Source organism: Vipera berus (genome assembly GCF_964194415.1).
Source record: "Vipera berus genome assembly, chromosome: 3".
NCBI classification, from domain to species: Eukaryota; Metazoa; Chordata; class Lepidosauria; order Squamata; family Viperidae; genus Vipera; species Vipera berus.
The window spans coordinates 3,137,379-3,158,942 of NC_138204.1; the positions used below are offsets into that span (position 1 = coordinate 3,137,379).

At 48.7% G+C, this 21,564-nt stretch overlaps 1 protein-coding gene and 1 long non-coding RNA gene across 2 annotated transcripts in view; both read right to left on the minus strand.

Annotated features, from left to right (window-relative positions):
- Nucleotides 1-21,564, minus strand: part of LOC308665726 — a 183,002-nt gene that overhangs the window by 3,925 nt on the left and 157,513 nt on the right. The window lies entirely within an intron of this gene.
- Nucleotides 249-21,256, minus strand: TBC1D20 (TBC1 domain family member 20). Its single transcript, XM_081323798.1, has 8 exons — nucleotides 21,119-21,256; nucleotides 9,653-9,835; nucleotides 9,039-9,119; nucleotides 7,382-7,568; nucleotides 4,998-5,099; nucleotides 4,465-4,606; nucleotides 3,062-3,243; nucleotides 249-2,231 (listed from the first exon to the last, which is right to left on the minus strand). The coding sequence occupies exons 1-8, from the start codon at nucleotides 21,162-21,164 to the stop codon at nucleotides 1,973-1,975; spliced, it is 1,182 nt and encodes a 393-aa protein (XP_081179924.1). The 5' UTR covers nucleotides 21,165-21,256; the 3' UTR covers nucleotides 249-1,972.

Genomic DNA, 21,564 nt, shown 5'->3' on the forward strand with positions numbered 1-21,564 from the left:
CCGATGCGAGCGATCCGCAGAAGCCGAAGAAAACGCCTCTTAAGTTTTTTTAACAAAAAGAGACATCGGAGCACCGCCTGCCTTAACGATTCTCCATAAAAAGGCTGTTCTCTCGTTCTTCTTTCAGGACTCGTATTTGTAAAGTGCTTTTTTATTTTTATTTTTTGTAAAGGCGAGGTCAGGGATTTCTCGGGCCCTCTTTGCGTGTCTCCTCTAAGAGGCCACAACTTTTTTTTTTTTAAAAAAAAAAATTCTCTTAGAAGCCACAATTGTGGCTTTTCCTGTCCCTTTTTCTCACCGCTGCTCGGATGGCATCACACCACACACCTGCTTCTTATGCTATGACACCGGGTTTAGATATCCAAAGTGTTGGGGAAGGTCTACCTATGTTCCCCTCCGGCTCACGAAGGACGTTACAGTCCAAAACCCGTTATCCAAAACGTTGGCTGGGCCATCATCTGCCTAGAAACATCTGAACCACTACTTCAAGGCAAAGCGAAGGCTGAAGTCCCACCAGCTTTGTGGGTTAAAAGTGGTCTTCGGGAACCACACAAGCACAATCTGAGCCCTGGAGAAAGGCGCGCTCCTTCTGGCACCAGCCTTGACCTTATCCCAGAAGAGAAGGTCAACAATCACGTGAGGAACGCAACTCGCTGTGGGTATCCTGGTCGCTTCTCCTCCAGAACAAGCCAGCCTTGGCACAGAGCAGAATTCGGCGCCGCTGTTTTTAGAGAAACACGAACGGAGGGGAAGTCCTTCCGGGAAGTGGATCTTCATGTCTTCTGGAAGCTGTGGCTTCCTGGAGGACATCTTGAGGTCATCCTTAAGCCTGAAGGGCACGGCGGAGCTCATCGGCTCTCCACCTCAATGCCCAGCTGTCCAGCCCTACTGTTGGTTGAATGGAAGACTCAACTGGGTGCCCAGCTGGCAAAGGGACCAATCCTCAGCTTGGGCACCGAGGGGCCTGAGAAAGACGGTCCTTACTTCTTAGGCTGTTTCTGTTCAGCTGGTGGCTTCAAAGATAGCCGAGAACTTGTCGGTCCAAAGTAGCGGAGGCTAGTTAAGGACACTTGTGAGAGAGGCTTTTGCCATGGGAAGTCATGGAGACGATGCACGGGATTAAGCGAAGTTTCTTTTCGGGGAGAACCCTTCATGCAGGTAAAGAAAAGCTTAATTTTTTTTCCGTCAGGGAAAAAGTCTCGTGAGTATCGCACTTCGAACCCGGGCGATTAGGATTGATTTTTTTTTTCTTCCCCCCGGCTTCGGTGGCAACAGATCAGTTTGAAAGTCCTCAGAAGATCGATTTCAGGGCTGTCCAACTTTAAAAGATTGGTGGGCTTCAACTCCCAGAATGGCCCCAGCCAGCTTGGCTGGAAGTTGAAGCCTACCCAGTCTTCAAAGTTTGCCAAGGATGGACACCCCCCCCCCCAAGATCGGTTCTGCCTTTCGACGAAAACTCTTTTCCTGCTGTTCCCTTTCTGGCCAGCAGGGGAGAGGTCGAAACGAGAGCTGGCGAGGATTAAATCCCGCCGTTGCAACCGCTGAGAGAGACTTGTCTGTCTTCCTCCATTTTGTTTGGTCGAGACAGACAACCGATATTGCTCGGGGAAGCTCTGGAGATCCCAAGCCACGTCTCTCCTCCAGAGGAGAGGAACACCACCGCTTTTCCCTGAATAGGCGCGCCGCGTCTTCTCTTTTCATCAGGTGCGGCAGACGGAGGAAAAGAAGGTGGTCTTCGGGGAGAACAACTGCCCCACCCCACATTAGCCGGCCAGAAGAGCCAGCAAAAATTGGGACCGCCCAGCCTGTAGCGTCGCCCAAGGCGACAGTCCCCTCTCTACGCTGAAGACTGCTTGCAGGAGGGAACGGATTTGGGGGGGGTGGGCTGTTGGCCTCAAAACCCAGCTTGTCTTCTCCTGGGATGGTTTTCAGCTTGGGGAGGACGGGAGGGCCTCCCTTCCTGGCTTCAGCCCTAGGGAAAGATCTGGAGTTCGAATTTGGGTGCCCACTCCAGGGCGCTCTTGACCACCGCCACCGCCGCCGCCCCCAGCATGACCGTCAGCCCCATCACGGCCAGCTTGACGAAGCGGTTGGTCCTGGGTTTGGTCGCTAAGAGGGACTTGGCCCTCTCCTCCACCCGGAGTCGATCTCGGAAGCGCTGACGGAGGACGGCGTCCGGCCGCTGTTGGGACGAAGCCAGCTCGAAGTCTTTGAAGGTGGAAACGGCCGTCCTGCAGAGGAGTGGGGGTGGGGGGGAGAGGAAGAGGAGGGGAGGGGGTGAGGGGCAAGGAAGCCACCAAGGGGGGGGCGCCTTTCTCGCGGATTGGACTTCAGCTGCGCAAAACAGGAAGTCCTCGACTTAACAGCCCTTCGCTTAGTGACCGAAGTTACAACGGGCGTTGGAAAAAAGCCATCTGGGAACGTTTTTCCACACTTGAAAAGACCCACGCAGCCTCCCCAGTCATGTGATCGGGACTAGGACGCTTGGCAGCTGATTCGTGTTTGTGACGGTGGCAGCGGCCCCGGAGTGGTGGGGGGAGTCCCCTGCGATCCCCTTTTGCGACCTCCCGACCAAGTCAATGGGGAAGCCAGATTCGCTTAACGACCGGGTCACTAACTGAACAACCCCAGCGATTCAGTTAACAATGGAGGCAAGGGAGGTCTCCAAACGGGGCAAGACTCACTTAACAATGGTCCCGCTTAGCAACGGGAATTCTGGGCTCCACTGTGGTCATAATCCGAGGACTCCTCCCCCCCCCCCCGGTATTAGGGATTTTCGCTTCTCCTCTTTTTCTCCTGGGAGGAATTCTTTCTTTCCTTATTTATTTATATATATTTTTTGCACAGTTGAGAGGCCGAGGGGGGACCGTGGCCCAAAGTCTTGCCATTCCTGATCCTTCTGGAACGGCCCCCCGTGGAAGCTTCTAGAAAGGGATGGGGAGCTCTGAAGGACCCTGCCCTCCCCTCCTCGCTCTCTGCTCTCTCCCCAGGGCGGGCAGCAGCTGCGCGGACCGAAGGCCACAGGGGGCCTCGACCGTCAGGGAAGGAGACCCCTCCTCACCTCTCGGCTTGCTGAGCGGCTTCCAGGGCGAGCTTGGAAGGCGGGAACTGAACGAAGAGGTCGCCAGCCCGACTGATGAGCGTCTCGTAGGGGAGATCCTGGGGGATCTGGGACAGCAGATGGTGGACGGAGGCCATGTCACAGTCGCAGGCCAGAACCTCCGGGGCCCGATGGAGCACGATCTGCAAAGGGAAGCGGCAGCTCAGGGACTCCGACCGGCCGACCGTTGGCACCACCGACCTTTCCCCTTTCGGGTTTGTGACCGCAAGCAGGTTGAAGGCCCCTTGGATTGCGGGGGGGGGGGGGGATGGAGAAATTGGGCATGGCTGAAATCGGTTGGAATGGCAGCTTGGGAAGGGAAGGGATAAAAGGAGGAAAGGGAAGGGAGGAAAGAGGAATGGAGAGGAGAGGATGGATAAAAGGTAAGGGGAAAGAAGGAAGGAAGGAAAGAAAAAAGGAAGGAAGGAAAAAGGAAGGGCAGAAGCAAAGAAAAGGAAGGAAGGAAAAGGAAAAATGGGAAGAGGAAGCAAGGAAGGAAAAGGAAGGAAGAAGGAAAAAAGGGAAAGGGAAGGGAGGGAGGGAGGGAGGAAGGAAAGAAGGAAAAAAGGAAGAGAAGGAAAGAGGGAGGAAGGGAGGGAGGAGAAAAGGTTAGAGGAAGGGAGGGAGGAAAGAAAAAAGAAGGAAAAAAGGAAGGAAGGAAAGAAAAAAAGAAGGGGGAAGAAAGGAAGGAAGGAGGGGGGAAGGAAGGAAAGAGAAAGTAAAGAAAAGGAAGGAAAAGGAAAAATGGGAAGAGGAAGCAAGGAAAAGAAAGGAAGGAAGGAAGGAAGAAGGAAAAAAGAAAGGGAAGGGAGGGAGGGAGGGAGGAAAGAAAGAAGGAAAAAAGAAGGAAGAAAAAAAGGGGGAAGAAAGGAAGGAAGGAGGGGGGAAGGAAGGAAAGAAAAAGTAAAGAAAAGGAAGGAAAAGGGAAAATGGGAAGAGGAAGCAAGGAAAAGAAAGGAAGGAAGAAGGAAAAAAGAAAGGGAAGGGAGGGAGGGAGGGAGGAGAAAAGGGAAGAGGAAGGGAGGGAGGAAAGAAAGAAGGAAAAAGAAGGGAAAAAAGAAGGGGGAAGGAAGGAAAGAAACAAAAGAAGGGGAAGGAAGGAAGGGGAAGGGGGAAGGGAAGGAAGGAAGGGGGAGGGGAGGGAAGAGAAGGGCCCTTAACGAAAACCGTCAGTCAGATGCTGCTATGGTTCGTGGCCTCCCTTGGGGTCTCCGAGGGGCTCCTGTTTCTTCCCCCCCCTCCCCCCTCCCTCCGGGGATCCGAGGACTAGAGAGACGACATGGGCCTGTTCTGAATGGCTCCCCCCCCTCCTCTTCCCGCCCACGCCTGGCCCGACAGCCCCGTCTTCCCTGCCCGACACCCACCACGGCTGCAAAGTAGATGGGCATCAGTGGGTGGCAGGCCAGGAAGAAGTCGTATAACCGGACCACGTGCCGGAAGTCGGACAAGACGTGCCCGAACCAGGTGATCAACCAGCTGAGGGCGAAGATGGTTCCCACTTCAGCTCTGTGCAGGAAAAAAAAGAAAAAAGAGGAGGGGGTGGGGTAAAGTTTAAATATTAAAAAAAAAACAGCCACTCAAGAAAACGGATCGGGCTCTTTTTTTTCCTGTCTTCAGAGCGGAGGTAACGTTGCCACGTAACAAATTCTTTTTCCTTTCAAGGGAAACACGAGTTGAGCCTAATAAATGGGATCCCCCCCAGCTTCTCCCGGCCCCGATTCACGGTTTAAATTTCGATGACGTCAACACGAGGATGCTGCAACAGTCGTTAAGGGTGAAAAAATGGTCACAGGTCACTGTTTCCAACTCCGAACGGTCACTAAACAAACGACTGTAAGCCGAGGACTCCCTAGACTTGGGGGAAAAAAAACACCAAAAAAACCCAAGCTTTGTTTACCTCTGCATGAAATCGTGGAGATCTGGGTTCACTTGGTCTATGATGGGCATCAGGTAATTTAAAATGTGTCTGGTGTTCTCCATGGTTGGGTCCATAAAATCCCTGCAACAAGGATTAGCCAAGTTAAGAGTGCAACAATGGTGAGGCACACAGGTATACACACCGCAAACACCCTGCATATCAGGGATGCCCAAGCCCTGGGCTGCGGACTGGCACCGGACTGTGCCTTCCATGGGCCGTGGAGAAAGTGCCCTCCATAGAACTGGTCCCTAGCGTCCAAAAGATTGGAGACTGCTGGGCTAGGAGACTGGAGGCCAAAACATATATGGAACGGTTGCAGGAATTGGGTATGTCGAGTCTAATGAAGAGAAGGACAAGGGGGGACATGACAGCAGTGTTCCAGTATCTCAGGGGCTGCCCCAAAGAAGAGGGAGTCAAGCTATTCTCCAAAGCCCCTGAAGGCAGGACAAGAAGCAACAGATGGAAACTCATCAAGGAGAGAAGCAACCCAGAACTAAGGAGAAACTTCCTGACAGTGAGAACAATTAACCAGTGGAACTACCTGCCTCCAGAAGCTGTGAATGCTCCATCACTGGAGGTTTTCAAGAAGAGACTGGACGATTTGTTTGGAATGATATAAGGACTTTGCTTTGAGCAGGGGTTGGACTAGAGGACCTCCAAGGTCCCTTCCAAGTCTGTCATTCTCTTCTGTTAGTTTAATGAAGAGAAGGACGAGGGGTAACATGATAGCAGCCTTCCACTTTTTGAGGGGCTGCCCCAAAGAAGAGGGAGTCAAGCTCTTCTCCAAAGCGCCCGAAGGCAGAACAGGAAGCAACGGATGGAAACTCATCAAGGAGAGAAGCAACCGGGAACTAAGGAGAAACTTCCTGACAATTAACCAGTGGAACTACCTGCCTACAGAAGCGGTGAAGGCTCCAACCCTGGAAGTTTTTAAGAAGAGACTGGACAGCCATTCATCCGAAATGGTGTAGGGTTTCCTGCCTGAACAGGGGTATTGGATTAGACCAGGGGTCTCCAAACCCCTGGTCTGTGGACCGGTACCGGGCCGCGGCATGCCAGCAACCGGTCCGCACAAACAAGCAAAGCCCCATCCGTGAGATGCAGGCAGCAGACAAAACCGCGCACTCTCTAGTCCGTGAAAAATCCTTTCTCCGTGGAATCGGTCCCTGGTAGTCAAAAGGTCGGGAACCTCTGGATTAGAAGACCTCCAAGGTCCCTTCCAGCTCAATTTGGAATGGAATACAACGATGGAAGAGAAGGACGAAGGGTGACAGGATAGCAATCTTTCAGTATTTAGGGGGGGGGGGCTGCCACAAAGAAGGGTGTGTGTGTGTGTCAACCTCTTCTCAAAAGCGCCTCAAGGCAGGACAAGAAAGAGCGGGTGGTAACTAAACACCGAGAAAGAACAATGCTAAAGACACAATACAAGTGACGCAACCTGCAATTCAGGAACTATTCAGGTTTACTCCTCAAAGGATGTTTAGGAAAGGCTGAGGGGGTGGTGGGGGGCAACCTTTTGCCAAGATTCTAACCTCCTGGAGGGGAGGTGGAGCCATCATTTGGGTGTGATCAACGGTTGTCCTGTTTTGGTTTAAAATTCAGAAGTTTGTTCATTGGAACCCGGCTATCACGTCCCCCCCCCTCGCCCATCACTTCATCAAACGAGAATGCCCAATTCCAGCAACCGTTCTTTGTATGTTTTAGCCTCCAGTCCCCTAATCATCTTTGCTGCTCTTCTCTGCACTCTTCCTAGAGCCTCAACATCTTTTTTACACCGTGGTGACCAAAACTGGATGCAGGATTCCAAGTGTGGCCTCACCAAGGCCTTGTAAAGTGGTATTAACACTTCACGTGATCTTGATTCTGCCCCTCTGTTAATGCAGCCTAGCACTGCGTTGGCTTTTTTGGCTGGCTATTTAAGTGACTGTCCACTAGGAGTCCAATATCCCTCTCATAGTTACTACTAATGAGCACGATTTGATTTTTCCTGCCTAAATGTAGAATCTTGCTTTTTTCACCATTGAATTTCATCTTGCTCGACAGCGCCCTGTGTTCGAGTCTGTCCAGATCCTCCTGTACCTTAAGCCTATCTTCTGGAGCGTTGGCTATTCCTGCCAGCTTGGTGTCGTCTGCAGATTGGATGAGTTCCCCATCCATCCCCTCGTCCCAAATCGTTGACCAGATTCCATTCAATGAAAGGAGTCTTTCTCAACCGTGGTTGCTTGAAGATGGGCGGACGTCAGCTCTTGGAATTCCCCAGCCAGCTTGGCTGGCTGGGGGATTCTGGGAGTTGAAGTCCGCCCATCTTCAAGCAGCCCAAGTTGAGAAATGCTGGGGGGTGGGGGTGGGAAAGAAAAGGGCACCTGAGGTGATGGGTTGAAAGTTTTTCCACCAGGGTGGCGGCCAACCTCTCCCCCACCACCAGCAGGAAGGTGACCACGATGTCATGGTATCCCTGGTAATAGTGGAGTTGTGTGTTGCGTTGCAGAACCTGGAGGATGCAGTCTATCAGCTCTTCCTGGAGACCCTCTCTCTGTTCATCCGGCATGTCTGGGGAAGAAGGGAAGGGAAGAAAAGAGACAGGTGTGAAGCAAGGGCCGAAAGGAAGACGCCCATCTGAATCCTATTCTCATAAGAGGACCGCCGAGCTGGGACAGACGATCCACGGGTCGTCCTTGACTTACAACGGCTCAAAGTTACAACAGCGCCGAACAGATGGGTTTCGTCACGGCCCTTTCTTTAGACGGCCTTTTCCTGCCTGGTCTTTCCACTCAGGCAAAGAGGTTATTGATCGGGTTGCTTTCAGCTCTGCCTCGCCACGTTCTGTGCCGCTCTGAAATCTATCGTTCTTGCCAGGCTGTTTGGTTTGCCCGAGTCAGCACAGGGAGCACTCAGCTTAGCTGCCACAACTCAGCCCTAAATTTCTGTCGCTAAGTGAGATACTTGTTAAAAGTGAGTTTTGCCCCCATTGTACCCAAAACTAAGGAGAAACCTCCTGACGGTGAGAACAATTAACCAGGGGAACCGCCTGCCTCCAGACGCAGTGAATGCTCCAACACTGGAAGTGTTTACTAAGAGACTGGACAGCCATTTGTACGAAATAGTATAGGGTTTGCTGCCTGAGCAGGGGGTTGGACTAGATGACCTCCAAGGTCCCTTCTGAATCTTATTCTTTTTTCTTTTCCTTCCTTCCTTCCTTCCTTCCCCCCCTCCCTCCCTCCCTTTTCCAACACTGGAACTTTTTAAGAAGAAACTGGACAGCCACTTGTCTGAAATGGTATAGGGTCTCCTGCCTGAGCAGGGGGTTGGGCTAGATGACCTCCAAGGTCCCTTCTGAATCTTATTCTTTTTTCTTTTCCTTCCTTCCTTCCTCCCCCCCTCTCCCTCCCTCCCTTTTTGAACACTGGAACTTTTTAAGAAGAAACTGGACAGCCATTTGTCTGAAATGGTATAGGGTTTCCTGCCTGAGCAGGGGGTTGGACTAGATGACCACCAAGATCCCTTCCAACTACTACTACTACTACTACTACTACTATTACTACTATTACTACTACTACTTCTTCCTCCTCCTCCTCCTCCTCCTCCTCCTACTACTACTACTACAAATAGCAGACTGTTGCAGAAGTGTATAGGTAATACCCGATTTGCAACCACAATTGAGCCCGAAATTTCTGCTGCTAAGTGAAACATTTGTTATGTGAGTTTCGCCCCATTTTACGACCTTTCTAGGTTAAGGGAATCTGTTTTCCCTTTTCTTTTGCTTGTTTGAAGGGCGCAAAAGGGATCACAGTTGCCAAGCATCTGAATTTTGATCAGGTGACCACGGGGGATGCGACCGGTGTCAAAAACGGGCCAAAGTCCCTTTTTTTTCAGCACCGCTGTTACTTCCAATGGTCACCAAATGAATGGTTGTTAAGTCGAGGCCTGCCTATCAGCCTTTGGCTTCGCTGCAAGAAGCGGCCAATAAACGAGCTGTGTTTTAAACCCGGTTTAACCCAGAGGATTGACGGATCAAAATACCTGGCGGGAAACGCCGGAGGGATCGCCTTACGTCCAGCAGGACTTGCTGATAATCTTTGCTGTTTTCCCGAAGGTCTTCCTCTAAGAGAAACGGCAAAGGATTTTATAATTAATGAGAATTAAAAAGAAAGACCGGGAAGCTAAGAAAAAGACGTCGTTAAACCGTGAAGATTTCAAGCCAGACATGCTTTTGTCTTCTGATATCTCTTGAAAAGCAGAAAAGTGAGTCTGGTTTTCCAACCAACCGGGGGGGGGGGGTGTCTTCCAACTTGGCCCTTGGATGACTTGTGGACTTCAACTCCCAGAATTAAAGCAATGCTGGCTCGGGAATTCTGGGAGTTGAAGTCCACAAGTCATAAGAGGTTGCCTACCCCTGGCCTAAAGCTACGAAAACCGGCCATCAGAGTCTGGATTTTTAAACTTCTTTTAAACATCCTAGCAATAGCTTGATTTCTTTTTCACAGCATAAATATGTCAGGAGAGTCAAAATTAAAAACCACCAGGCTCAGGGCGCACCAAGGAGCCCCACATTCACAGCTGGCATCTTCTTGGTGCCGAGGGACTCACATCCCGGCTCTGAGGCTGGGCAGGTGGAGAGAAGAAGAGGGCTTCACCTGGCAGAGGCAGCAGGTCGTCCGTGTTCACATTGAGAAGTCTGGGCCATACTTTGCAGCGGATCTCGTCCCTCAGAAGGCCTCCTTCGCTGATCGCCATGCGCCGGAGCGGGGCAATGTCGACAGGCTCACTGTCGAGGACCTGGTAGATCTCGGCTACCTTTCTCTGCTGCTTGCCCGAGTCTGAAAGAGGCAGAAACCTACATCAGTCAAGGGCCTTTGCTCCCCCCCGAGCAGAGCTGGCCTAGTGCCAGCCTAGAAACCAGGAGAGGGTGAGTTCTAGTCCCACCTTAGACACAAATGCCAGCTGGGTGACTTTGGGCCAATCACCAGGAGACGGTGAGTTCTAGTCCCGCCTTAGGCATAAAAGCCGGCTGGGTGACTTTGGGCCAATCACCAGGAGACAGTGAGTTCTAGTCCCGCCTTAGGCATGAAAGCCGGCTGGGTGACTTTGGGCCAATCACCAGGAGATGGTGAGTTCTAGTCCCGCCTTAGGCATGAAAGCCGGCTGGGTGACTTTGGGCCAATGACCAGGAGACGGTGAGTTCTAGTCCCGCCTTAGGCATGAAAGCCATCTGGGTGACTTTGGGCCAATCACCAGGAGACGGTGAGTTCTAGTCCCGCCTTAGGCATGAAAGCCAGCTGGGTGACTTTGGGCCAATCACCAGGAGACGGTGAGTTCTAGTCCCGCCTTAGGCATGAAAGCCAGCTGGGTGACTTTGGGCCAATCACCAGCAGACGGTGAGTTCTAGTCCCGCCTTAGGCATGAAAGCCGGCTGGGTGACTTTGGGCCAATCACCAGGAGACGGTGAGTTCTAGTCCCGCCTTAGGCATGAAAGCCGGCTGGGTGACTTTGGGCCAATCACCAGGAGACGGTGAGTTCTAGTCCCGCCTTAGGCATGAAAGCCGGCTGGGTGACTTTGGGCCAATCATCAGGAGACGGTGAGTTCTAGTCCCGCCTTAGGCATGAAAGCCGGCTGGGTGACTTTGGGCCAATCACCAGGAGACGGTGAGTTCTAGTCCCGCCTTAGGCATGAAAGCCGGCTGGGTGACTTTGGGCCAATCACCAGGAGACGGTGAGTTCTAGTCCCGCCTTAGGCATGAAAGCCGGCTGGGTGACTTTGGGCCAATCACCAGGAGACGGTGAGTTCTAGTCCCGCCTTAGGCATGAAAGCCGGCTGGGTGACTTTGGACCGATCACCAGGAGGCGGTGAATTCTAGTCCCGCCTTAGGCATGAAAGCCAGCTGGGTGACTTTGGGCCAATCACCAGTTGACTTTGGCCCATTGATTCTCTCTCAGCCTAACCCACCTCACACGATTGTTGTGGGAAAACAGGAAAAAGAAGGCATATTAGCCATGCTTGGCCCCCCACGTTTATTTACAAAGTAATAAACGTGGGATAAAAAAAATCTAACAATAAATAAACTTGGCATCAAAATCTGAGAAGGGAAGTCCAACAGACATCAGTCTAGCCAGCTGGCCAGGATTCTCAAAATGAAGTCACATCCTTGCTTCCTAACCTGAATGCTGACTGATACAAACAAACATTCTCACTCCAGAAGGCTGTTTTAAAAAGAGAGCACCTACCTTTTTTGGGGGGGAAAAACCTCCATAAGAGATTTATACGGAAAGGTAAAGGAGCAAAGAAATATCGAGAGTTAAAAAGCATGCAATGCACCTAGAAATTTTGCATTTAAAGCAGGAGGGCCCTACAGTGGCAATCAAAGCCAGGAAAAAAGTTGGCAATCCTTATTTATTTCACGTGCCTCATTATCACCAGGACAAGGAAGAAACTCCTAGGGGCGGGGGGGGGGGTGGTGGAAATGACACAACCGCTTCAGTGAGTTCAGAACAAAACAGCACAACCCGTTTGTTTTTAAAGCCTTCTTCCGTAACCTCCCTTTTACCTAACTGCATACCTGATGTGCGGTTTTAGAATTCGTACTCAAATAATCTGATTGGGAGGCTTTAATCTGGCGAAGCTCTCGTCATTCAGCTTGGATCCAACACGTCCTACTGACCTAAATGAACTGAATCGTTGATATGTAAAAAAAGGATCTTGGGATATACGCAGTGCTTTTTTTGTAAAAAAAAAAAAAAGGTGCCAGAACTCACACATGTCATACATCCCGCCTTGCCCTACCCTACAAGGTTCCATCCAAAAAAGGTGCCGGAACTCCGTTCTGAGCATTCTATGACAAAAAAAGCCCTGGATATACGACTGGAGAGCCTGCCTAGCTGCGTGTGGCCCATTTTACAAGCTGTAAATTTCACAGGCTTGACAGAATATTATGCTGAAACATATCTAGGTACTTGGCCCCAATACCTTTTTGAATTAGTAGGCTAAACAAAGGAAATAATAATAACAATAATAACAACAACAGATCGCCATTTGGAATACAACCCGCCAGATATCGCAGTCGTAGAGAACCAAAGCGTACAGCTGATTGATGTCGCTGTACCAGGAGATGCCAGAGTCGAAGAAAAAGAACTGGGGAAAATTATGAAATACCGCCACCTGGCCATCGAAACTGTGCGATTATGGATGAAACGCGTAACAGTGATACCCATTGTCATCAGGGCACTGGGAACTATGTCCAAAAACTTTGCAAAATACATCAAGAAACTGCAGCTTCCTGCAATAACTCCAGCAAAGCTACAAAAAACTGCGCTACTCGGAACATCTTACATTTTAAGGAGATACCTGGTTGATACCTAGGATGCTGGCAGCAACCCGTGTCAACCATCAGCGCCAGTCAATTTGAGTGTTCAGTTGACTGAGTTTCATGTTTAATGAATAAAAGTTATATAATAATAAACGAGAAAGAACTGGAGAAGATCGCAAAATACAAAGACCTACAAATAGAAATAGAAAGACTGTGGCAAAGGCAAAACAACTGGAGCACCACTGGAACACCATCATCGGCATTGACAAATTCGCCATTAGTCAATTGCAAAAGGCGGCCTTGCTAGGAACTGCTTCCATCCTGCGACGAGATCTGTAATATCATTAAACATCCACATCTGCCTATCCCAGGTCCTTGGTAAGGACTCGATAGGTAGACAAAAATGCCAGATCCAGTCTGAACATCTGGCTGTGATGATATAATAATAATAATAATAATAATAATAATAATAATAATAATAATAATAATAATGATGATGATGATGACGATGATGTCTAATGGTCTCTAATGCAAATTGTAAAAGGGCAAATAGTTAAGCTGAAATGGTTGTAGGAAGTTATGAAGTTATATGAACTAAGTACAATACATTATTTTCTCTTTTACTGTGCTAAGCGCCAAATTAAAAAAAAAAGTTACAGATGTAAAAAGAGAAGGAACTTGCAGAGATCATCTAGTAGTCAAACCAAATCGTTATTTGTTACACAGATCAGCCTAATCCACTCTCTGCAGGAATCTCTGTATCCCTGATAGGTGGAAATCCAGCTTTTCTTTAAGTGTTTTTCAACCTGGGTGGCTGAAAGACAGGTGGACTTCAACTCCCAGAACCTCACAACTCACTTTTTTTCAGCACCATCGCCATTTCAAAGGGTCACTACATGAATGGCTGTAAGCCGAGGACTACAGCTAGTCCTCAACTTACAACAGTTCGCTTAGAGACTTTCAAAGTCACAACGGCACTGAAAGAAGCGACATTTTTCACTCTTACGGCTGTTGCGGCACCCCCAGGGTCGCGGGATCAAAATCCAGATGCTTGGCAAGTGGTTTCGTATTTATGACGGTGGCAAGCGTCCCCGGGGGTGGGGGGTGGGGGAAGGGAGGTCACATGATCCCCTTTTTGCGACCTTCCGACGAGCGAAGTCAATGGAGGAAGCCAGATTCGCTTAACAACCGTGTGGTTAATGTTAATGACTCATTGAACAAGCGGGGCAAGAAAGCTCCCCAAACGGGGCAAAAACTCGGCTTAACAAACGTCTCACTTAGCATCAGAAATGTTGGACTCCGCTGTGGTCATTAAGCCGAGGACTCCCTGAATCTGTCGCAGCAAAGCAGCTGCGGGAAAGGGCAGGCTCAGAGCCCAAAATGGAGTTTGACATGTGTTTTGTTATTTTTTTCTTTTTCTTTTTTCTGACATTTCGTTTTGGACACGTTCCTTCTCCTCCTCCCACACTGAACAAGGCTTCTCTGTCAACTATCTGAATGGATCCTTTACATTCGGCTTCGCCAATCTCGGCCGCCGAATCCAAGATGCATTTCTTTGGCTATCCAAACAAGGCAGGGAACCGTCAGCTGCATTGCCCCCGATTAAAAAAGAAAAAACACAACCAGATTTCCAGGACAGGCAGTCCTCAACTTACAACAGTTTGCTCAAAGTTGCGACGGTACTGGAAAATGGGACCCGTGACCTGTTTTCGCACCTGCGACCTTTGCAGCCTCTCCGTCTTCACGGGATTAAAATTCGGACGCTTGGTAACCGACTCGCATTTATGATGGTCGCAGTGTCCCATATGTGTGTGTGTGTGTGTGTGTGTGTGTGTGTGTGTGGTGATCCCCTTTTGCGACCTTCTGGAAAGCAAAGTCAACGAAGGGAGCCGGATTCACTTAACGACCGTGTAACCAACTTGTCGACTGTAGTGGTTCCCTTAACAACTGTGGAGAGGAAGGTCGTGAAATTTATTTATTTATTTATTTTATTTAATTTGTATACCTCCCTTCTCCCGAAGGACTCAGGGCGGTGAACAGGGCCATAAATACCAAAATAGCCAAAATACAAAATTAAAAACAAATTAAACCCTAGTGCCCAAATGTAAAAATAAATTATATTAAAACAATAATTAAAACCCAAACCCATCAGACCAGGCCGGCTTGTTCAAACAAATAGGTTTTTAGATCACGTCGGAAGGAGCGTAGGCCGGGGCAAAATTCACTTAACAGCTGCCTCGCTTAACAACAGAAATGTGGGGCTGAGGTGTGGCCATTGGTCAAGGGCTACCTGTACAAGAAGCCCTGTAATAAATAACGATAAACAATCAAAGCATGGATCTCCTTTCCGCGACTTAAAATGATTCGAAAGACAATTAATACATTGCGGTTACAGAATTCAGATTTTTCTCTGGCTGCAGAATCAGAGGCACGGATTCCCAGCGGTTCCTGCTCAACCTTTGGGAGCTGATCTCTGACTTGATTCTCCCCTTCAGTCAGAATAGAGCTGGAAGGGACCTTGGAGGTCATCTAGTCCAACCCCCCCTGCTCGAGCGGGAGACGCTCTACCATTTCAGACAGATGGCTGTCCAGTCTTGTCTTTTCTTTAAATTTTTATTATTACTTTTTAACAGAGCTCAACAAAAACGTGTTGTCTGGGTATCTTATTCACCAACACAAATTAAAATTCCAAATCCCTAAATTCTTTCCTCTAACCGTTGATAAAATAGGCCCCAAGTTTGAAAATATTCTATTTCTTCTTTTTCTTTCAACCTTAATGTAAGTCTGTCCATTTCTGCACAGTCTAATATATATATATATATTGGATCATTTCTTCTTCTGGTGGCATTTCTTCATTCTCCCAATATTGTGCAAATATAATTCTTGCCGCCGTTATCACGTGTAAAATCAAATATGTACTTTGCTTATCAACTTTTTCTGGCATTATACCTAGTAAAAAAAAAATTCAGGCTTATAGTCTATGTCAGGGGTAGGCAACCTCGGCTCCTTTATGACTCGTGGACTTCAACTCCCAGAATTCCTGAACCAGCATGGGGGAACTGTGGCCCCTTCATGACTCGTGGACTTCAACTCCCAGAATTCCTGAGCCAGCATGGGGGAAACGTGGCCCCTTCATGACTCGTGGACTTCAACTCCCAGAATTCCTGAGCCAGCATGGGGGAAACTATGGCCCCCTCATGACTCGTGGACTTCAACTCCCAGAATTCCTGAGCCAGCATGGGGGAACTATGGCCCCCTTATGACTCGTGGACTTCAACTCCCAGAATTCCTAAGCCAGCATGGGGGAACTATGGCCCCCTCATGACTCATGGACTTCCACTCCCAGAATTCCTAAGCCAGTATGGGGGAACTATGGCCCCCTCATGACTGGTGGACTTCAACTCCCAGAATTCCTGAGCCAGCATGGGGGAACTATGGCCCCCTTATGACTCGTGGACTTCAACTCCCAGAATTCCTGAGCCAGCATGGGGGAAACTATGGCCCCCTCATGACTCGTGGACTTCAACTCCCAGAATTCCTGAGCCAGCATGGGGGAACTATGGCCCCCTTATGACTCGTGGACTTCAACTCCCAGAATTCCTAAGCCAGCATGGGGGAACTATGGCCCCCTCATGACTCATGGACTTCCACTCCCAGAATTCCTAAGCCAGTATGGGGGAACTATGGCCCCCTCATGACTGGTGGACTTCAACTCCCAGAATTCCTGAGCCAGCCTGGCTCAGCTTGGAAACCTCTCCCTTTTCCCTCAGCGTGGCTGGCTCAGGAATTCTGGGAGTTGAAGTCCATGAGTCATCAAAGAGCCGAGGTGGCCTACCCCTGGCCTATGTGCTTCTCTCACGTTTTTTCTAACCAAGTGTGGAGTATTGTCCAATATCTCCTAGCTTTGACACAGCCTTTTCTTAAAAATCTTCAGAGATAAAGCAACTACAACAGAAATTTTGGGCACATTTGTGGTCCGGGACTACCCGTAAAATCAGCCAGTTTTAACCGCCTCTTGTTTCTGGCTTCAAAGCGAAGATGTTGTCCCCAAGGTGAAATAAGGGATGTTGTCAAAGCACAGGCAATTAAAATAAAAAGAGAAAATGAAATACAAATATAATGAGGGCTAGTTAAAAGCAGTCAACCTTAAAATGTATTTTAAAAAGGAGGAGAGGCTGGGAAGGGAACAGTATTCATCCAAGGAAGAGGCATTTGAAAAATATAGGCCAATGAGAAATAGTATTTATTTATTTATTAGATTGCTATCCTGCCTTTATAAGCAACTCAAAGTGGGCAACACAGCTAACACAGGCAGTCCTCAACTTACGACCCCAATTTTAGTTGCTAAGTGAGACCTCTGTTTACTGAGTTGTGCCCCACTTGATGACCTTTCTTGCCACAGTCGTTAAGCGAAAATCACTGCACTTGTTAAGTTAATCGCACGGCTGCTAACTGAACCTGGCTTCCCCACTGACTGTGCTTGTCAGAAGGTCGCAAAAGGGGGAATCACACACGACCCCTGGGACACGGCTGGAGCTGCAGGGCTGTCAGGGCTCAGCGGAAGCGTCAGGATCGCCGCCAGGATCCAGCTGGAATGTTGCAGCATCTCCAGGGTCTTGTGATTTACATTCAGATGCTTGGCAACTGGTTCGTATTGATGACGGTCAGAGTGTCCCAGGGTCATGGGAAGTGACCAAAACACTTTTTTCCTTTTTTTTGGGGGGGTGTCATCAAGTTTTTGACACCTTGCTAGGTGACTGGTGGTACTCGGATGTTGCCATATCCTAAAAGTGGTACAATGGGTGAAAAGGTTGGAAAGCCCTGCTTTAGAGGATGGGAAATCAGATTTTGGCTTCCCCTATGATGTACCTAGGGACGCGGTGGCTCACTGGGTTAGGATGCTGAGCTTGTCGATCAGAAGGCCGGCAGTTTGGCGGGTCGAATCCCGAGTGCCGCATAACAGAGTGAGCGCCTGTTATGCGTCCCAGCTTCTGCCAACCTAGCAGTTCGAAAGCATGTAAAAAATGCAAGTAGAAAAATAGGGACCGCTCCGGTGGGAAGGTAACAGCGTTCCGTGCGCCTTTGGCGTCTAGTCATGCCGGCCACATGACCACGGAGACGTCCTCGGACAAGCGCTGGCTCTTCGGCTTTGAAACGGAGATGAGCACCGGCCCCTAGAGTCGGAAACGACTAGCACGCATGTGCGGGGGAACCTTTACCTTTACCTATGATGCACCTGCCAATGCTATGCTACTCGAATAAAGATTCTTTAAGGTAAGCAATGCCTCGAAGTTCTTTGGAGAGTTTCATCTGTCGGAACCATGACAGTAATCTTCTGAACGACTGCTTGATTTGCTTAACGACGAGGACAAAAAGATTGCAAAGTTGGCTGTGACTCCTTTAACAACCAGCTTGCTTAGCAAGAGTAATTCGAGGAATACCTACCAGCTTACATATAAAGGAATCGGTGCCTTTTGAGTTATCAACCCGCCCTCTGATGATTAAAGCGACTGAAATGGTTATTAAACACACCTAAATACCAGGAAATTGACAACCCTGCTCTGTTCCAAGCAAAGGCTCAACATCTAAAAATGCAACCGGAGCAAAAAATACAAATAAAAAAATCCTGCTGAAATGCAAACCTCCTGACATTATGCTGATTTCAGCTGATGCTGAGGAAGTGCTAGTTGGTTTATGCAACTGTGTGTTCGTCACTTCACCTTCCTTTCCAGCTAAATTGCTGGGAGCGGGGTGTCTAAAGAGCAGAAGGGAAGTCTCCCCCCCCACACACACACACTCTGGCGTTTGCAGGAGGCAATGCTCTTTCTTTCCCCAAACATTGCCTTGGTGGACAGCTGGGGATTGGATTTCTCCCCGGTAAAGTATGCCAGGGCCAGCAAAAATAAATGGTTACATAGGTAAAAAAAATTAATTGTCAGAACGCCATTTATATCACATTTCATAAATGTATAGGTAGAACAATGTGCTTATTCTGGGGATTCTGCCATCTCTCCGAAGGGGTGGGGGAGAGGATAGACTTTAGGCAACTTCAAACAACAGGGAACATTTGAACTGGGGGAGGGAGGGGGAGTGACAGATCTGGATTGCATCTTCATTTACAACAAAAAAGGAAGCAATAACCATAAAACCAAGGAGAGTTCCCTTTCCCATGGAAGGGCCTGACATCTGACCAAATGGATGAGGGGAGGGGCTGAAATGGGAATGCTTTATATAGGATTGAAATGTAACTTTGTTAGATTCTGTCTTGTATTGCCACAATCGATTCCATCCTAGTAAACATTTTCCTTTTGGACTAAACTTGCATCCAAGAGTTCTTATTTCCTAAGATGTGGATTGAGGTGGGTCCTGACATTAATAGGAAATTAGGGAAAATACAAGTATTAGGTATGTTTGCTGACTTGATGTGTGTGTGTGTATCTATCTATCTATCTATCTATCTATCTATCTATCTATCTATCTTTCTTTCTTTCTTTCTTTACCCTCTATCATCTATGATCTATCTACTCGCTATCATCTATCATCTATCTCTATCTACTCCATCATCTATCTATGTCTATCTAATTTATCTAATCTATCTATCTATCTATCTATCTATCTATCTATCTATCTATCTATCTATCTATCTATCTATCTATCTATCTATCCTCTCTCTCTATCATCCATCATCTCAATCCACTCCGTCATCTATCTATGTCTATTTACCCCATCATCCATCATCTATCAATCAATCAATCTATCTATCTTTACCCCCTCTATCATCTATGATCTATCTACTCGCTATCATCTATCATCTATCTCTATCTACTCCATCATCTATCTATGTCTATCTACCGGTAATTTATCTATCTATCCTCTCTCTCTATCATCCATCATCTCAATCCACTCCGTCATCTATCTCTATTTACCCCATCATCCATCATCCCTATCATCTATCAATCTATCTTTCTTTACCCCCTCTATCATCTATGATCTATCTACTCGCTATCATCTATCATCTATCTCTATCTACTCCATCATCTATCTATGTCTATCTAATTTATCTAATCTATCTATCTATCTATCTATCTATCTATCTATCTATCTATCTATCTATCTATCTATCTATCTATCCTCTCTCTCTATCATCCATCATCTCAATCCACTCCGTCATCTATCTGTCTCTATTTACCCCATCATCCATCATCCCTATCATCTATCAATCAATCAGTCAATCTATCTATCTTTACCCCCTCTATCATCTATGATCTATCTACTCGCTATCATCTATCATCTATCTCTATCTCCTCCATCATCTATGTCTATCTAATTTATCTATCTATTTATCCTCTCTCTCTATCATCCATCATCTCAATCCACTCCGTCATCTATCTCTATTTACCCCATCATCCATCATCCCTATCATCTATCAATCTATCTATCTATCTATCTATCTATCTATCTATCTATCTATCTATCTATCTATCTATCTATCTATCTATCTCTATTTACGCCCTTTATCATCCATCATCGCTATCTACTCATCATCTCTCCCTCCCTCCCTCCCTCCGTCTCTCTCTCATCTATCAGCTATCTACACAAGCGTATATCCATATCCATTTCTATCGGTAGTCCTTGACTTACAACAGTCCTTAACTTACAACTGTGGTCGTAAGTCAAGGACTATCTGTACGGTGGTGAAAGTCAGGTCCAGTAGCACTTTTCTGAGTAACCAAGTTTACGAAAAGGTAAATTTTTGACAGCTGAAGAGTATGATGGGTGTCGGGCATTCTACAGGTGAGAAATAAATACAGGCATTACTCAACTTAAAACTACTCCTTTAGTGACCGCTCCAAGTTACAACAGCGCTGGGAAAAAAAGACCGACGACCTTTCTTCCCACTTCTGACCCTTGCGGCATCGCCCAGGGTCACGTGATCAAAAATTCAGCCGCCTGGCAACTGACTCGTACTTACGGCGGGTTGCGGCATCCGGGGGGGGGGGGAAGGTGTCGCGTGATTCTCCTTTTGCGACCCTCTGACAACCAAAGCCAATGGGGGAAGCCTGATTCGCTCAACAACCGGCTGGCTGACCTATCGGCTGCAATGATTCCCTTAACAACCGAGGCAAGAAATCGTCGTAAAGTGGAGCAACACTCGCTTAACCACCGTCTCGCTGAGCAGCGGGGATGTTGGGCTCCACTGTGGTCCGAGGTCGAGGACCACCTGCATGTATGTGTTGTGGTGTGTGTGTGTGTGTGTGTGTGTGTGTATGCGTGCGTCTACACCACCCCATGCATGTATGTAGATAATTATTTCCAAATATATAGTTGATTTATTCACAAAGGACTCGAGGCAGCGCACCTATCCCGCACACCTTCCTCCTCTTTTGCCCATGACAACAACAACAACCCTGCGAGGTGGGACATCGCAGGAGGCCTTCAAGAACAGGACGAGATTACATTGGGGGAAGAACTGGAGCATTTCCATGGGACAATACCGCAGAGCAGGATTTTTTGAACAGCCGGGACTCTCGCCCGGTTGAATTTCTGCCTGCTTGTTTGCCTGCTGAAAGGAGGGAGGAGTCAAACCAGGCCTTCATCGCCCGCCTCTTGGTGGAGCCGCCTCTTCTGATTGGCTCCCGCAGCCCCGTCAGAGGAGAAGCGGGGGCGGGGCCTCCGCCCGGCCACGCCCCCTCCCTTTCCTCACAGCATCAAGTTTTCCCTCAGCGAAGGCCTCGCGAGCCCTGAGGTGGCCGAGCGGGCCTGCTCCGGCCCGAGGCGCGCACCTGCCAGCCTACCTACCTCGCTCCGCGTGGTGATGCAGCCGTGGCGGCCTCGGCTGGGTCATGGTCTCCGGCCACCGCAGAGGCTCATCCCGGCGGCCTGCCGGACTCCGTGTCTTCCTTTTTTTGCCCCCCTCCCCCACTTCCACGCACACGGTCCCGCCTTCCGCCTACGTGATGGCCGCCGCCACCAATCGCCTTGGCGGGAGGCGCTGCGGAGGCGTCAACAAGCCGGGCGCGCCTTCCCGAGGCGCATGCGCCAAGCCCGCCCATCTGTAATTTGATAAAGGCTGGTGGAGATGGGGGGGGGAACTTTCCCAAGAGAGATAGAAAAGGCTAGAGCAGGGGTAGGCAACCTCGGCTCTTTTATGACTCATGGACTTCAACTCCCAGAATTCCTGAGTCAGCATAGCTGACTCAGGAATTCTGGGAGTTGAAGTCCATGAGTCATAAAAGAGCCGAGGT

Excerpts from the sequence above, each read along its gene's own strand:
- TBC1D20 (XM_081323798.1), bottom strand. The coding sequence starts at position 21,164 with ATGACCCAGCCGAGGCCGCCACGGCTGCATCACCACGCGGAGCGAG. Across the intron at positions 7,569-9,038 it reads CCTCCGGCGTTTCCCGCCAG|ACATGCCGGATGAACAGAGA; the intron begins GTATTTTGATCC and ends CTTCTTCCCCAG. Across the intron at positions 4,607-4,997 it reads CTCCACGATTTCATGCAGAG|AGCTGAAGTGGGAACCATCT; the intron begins GTAAACAAAGCT and ends TTTCCTGCACAG.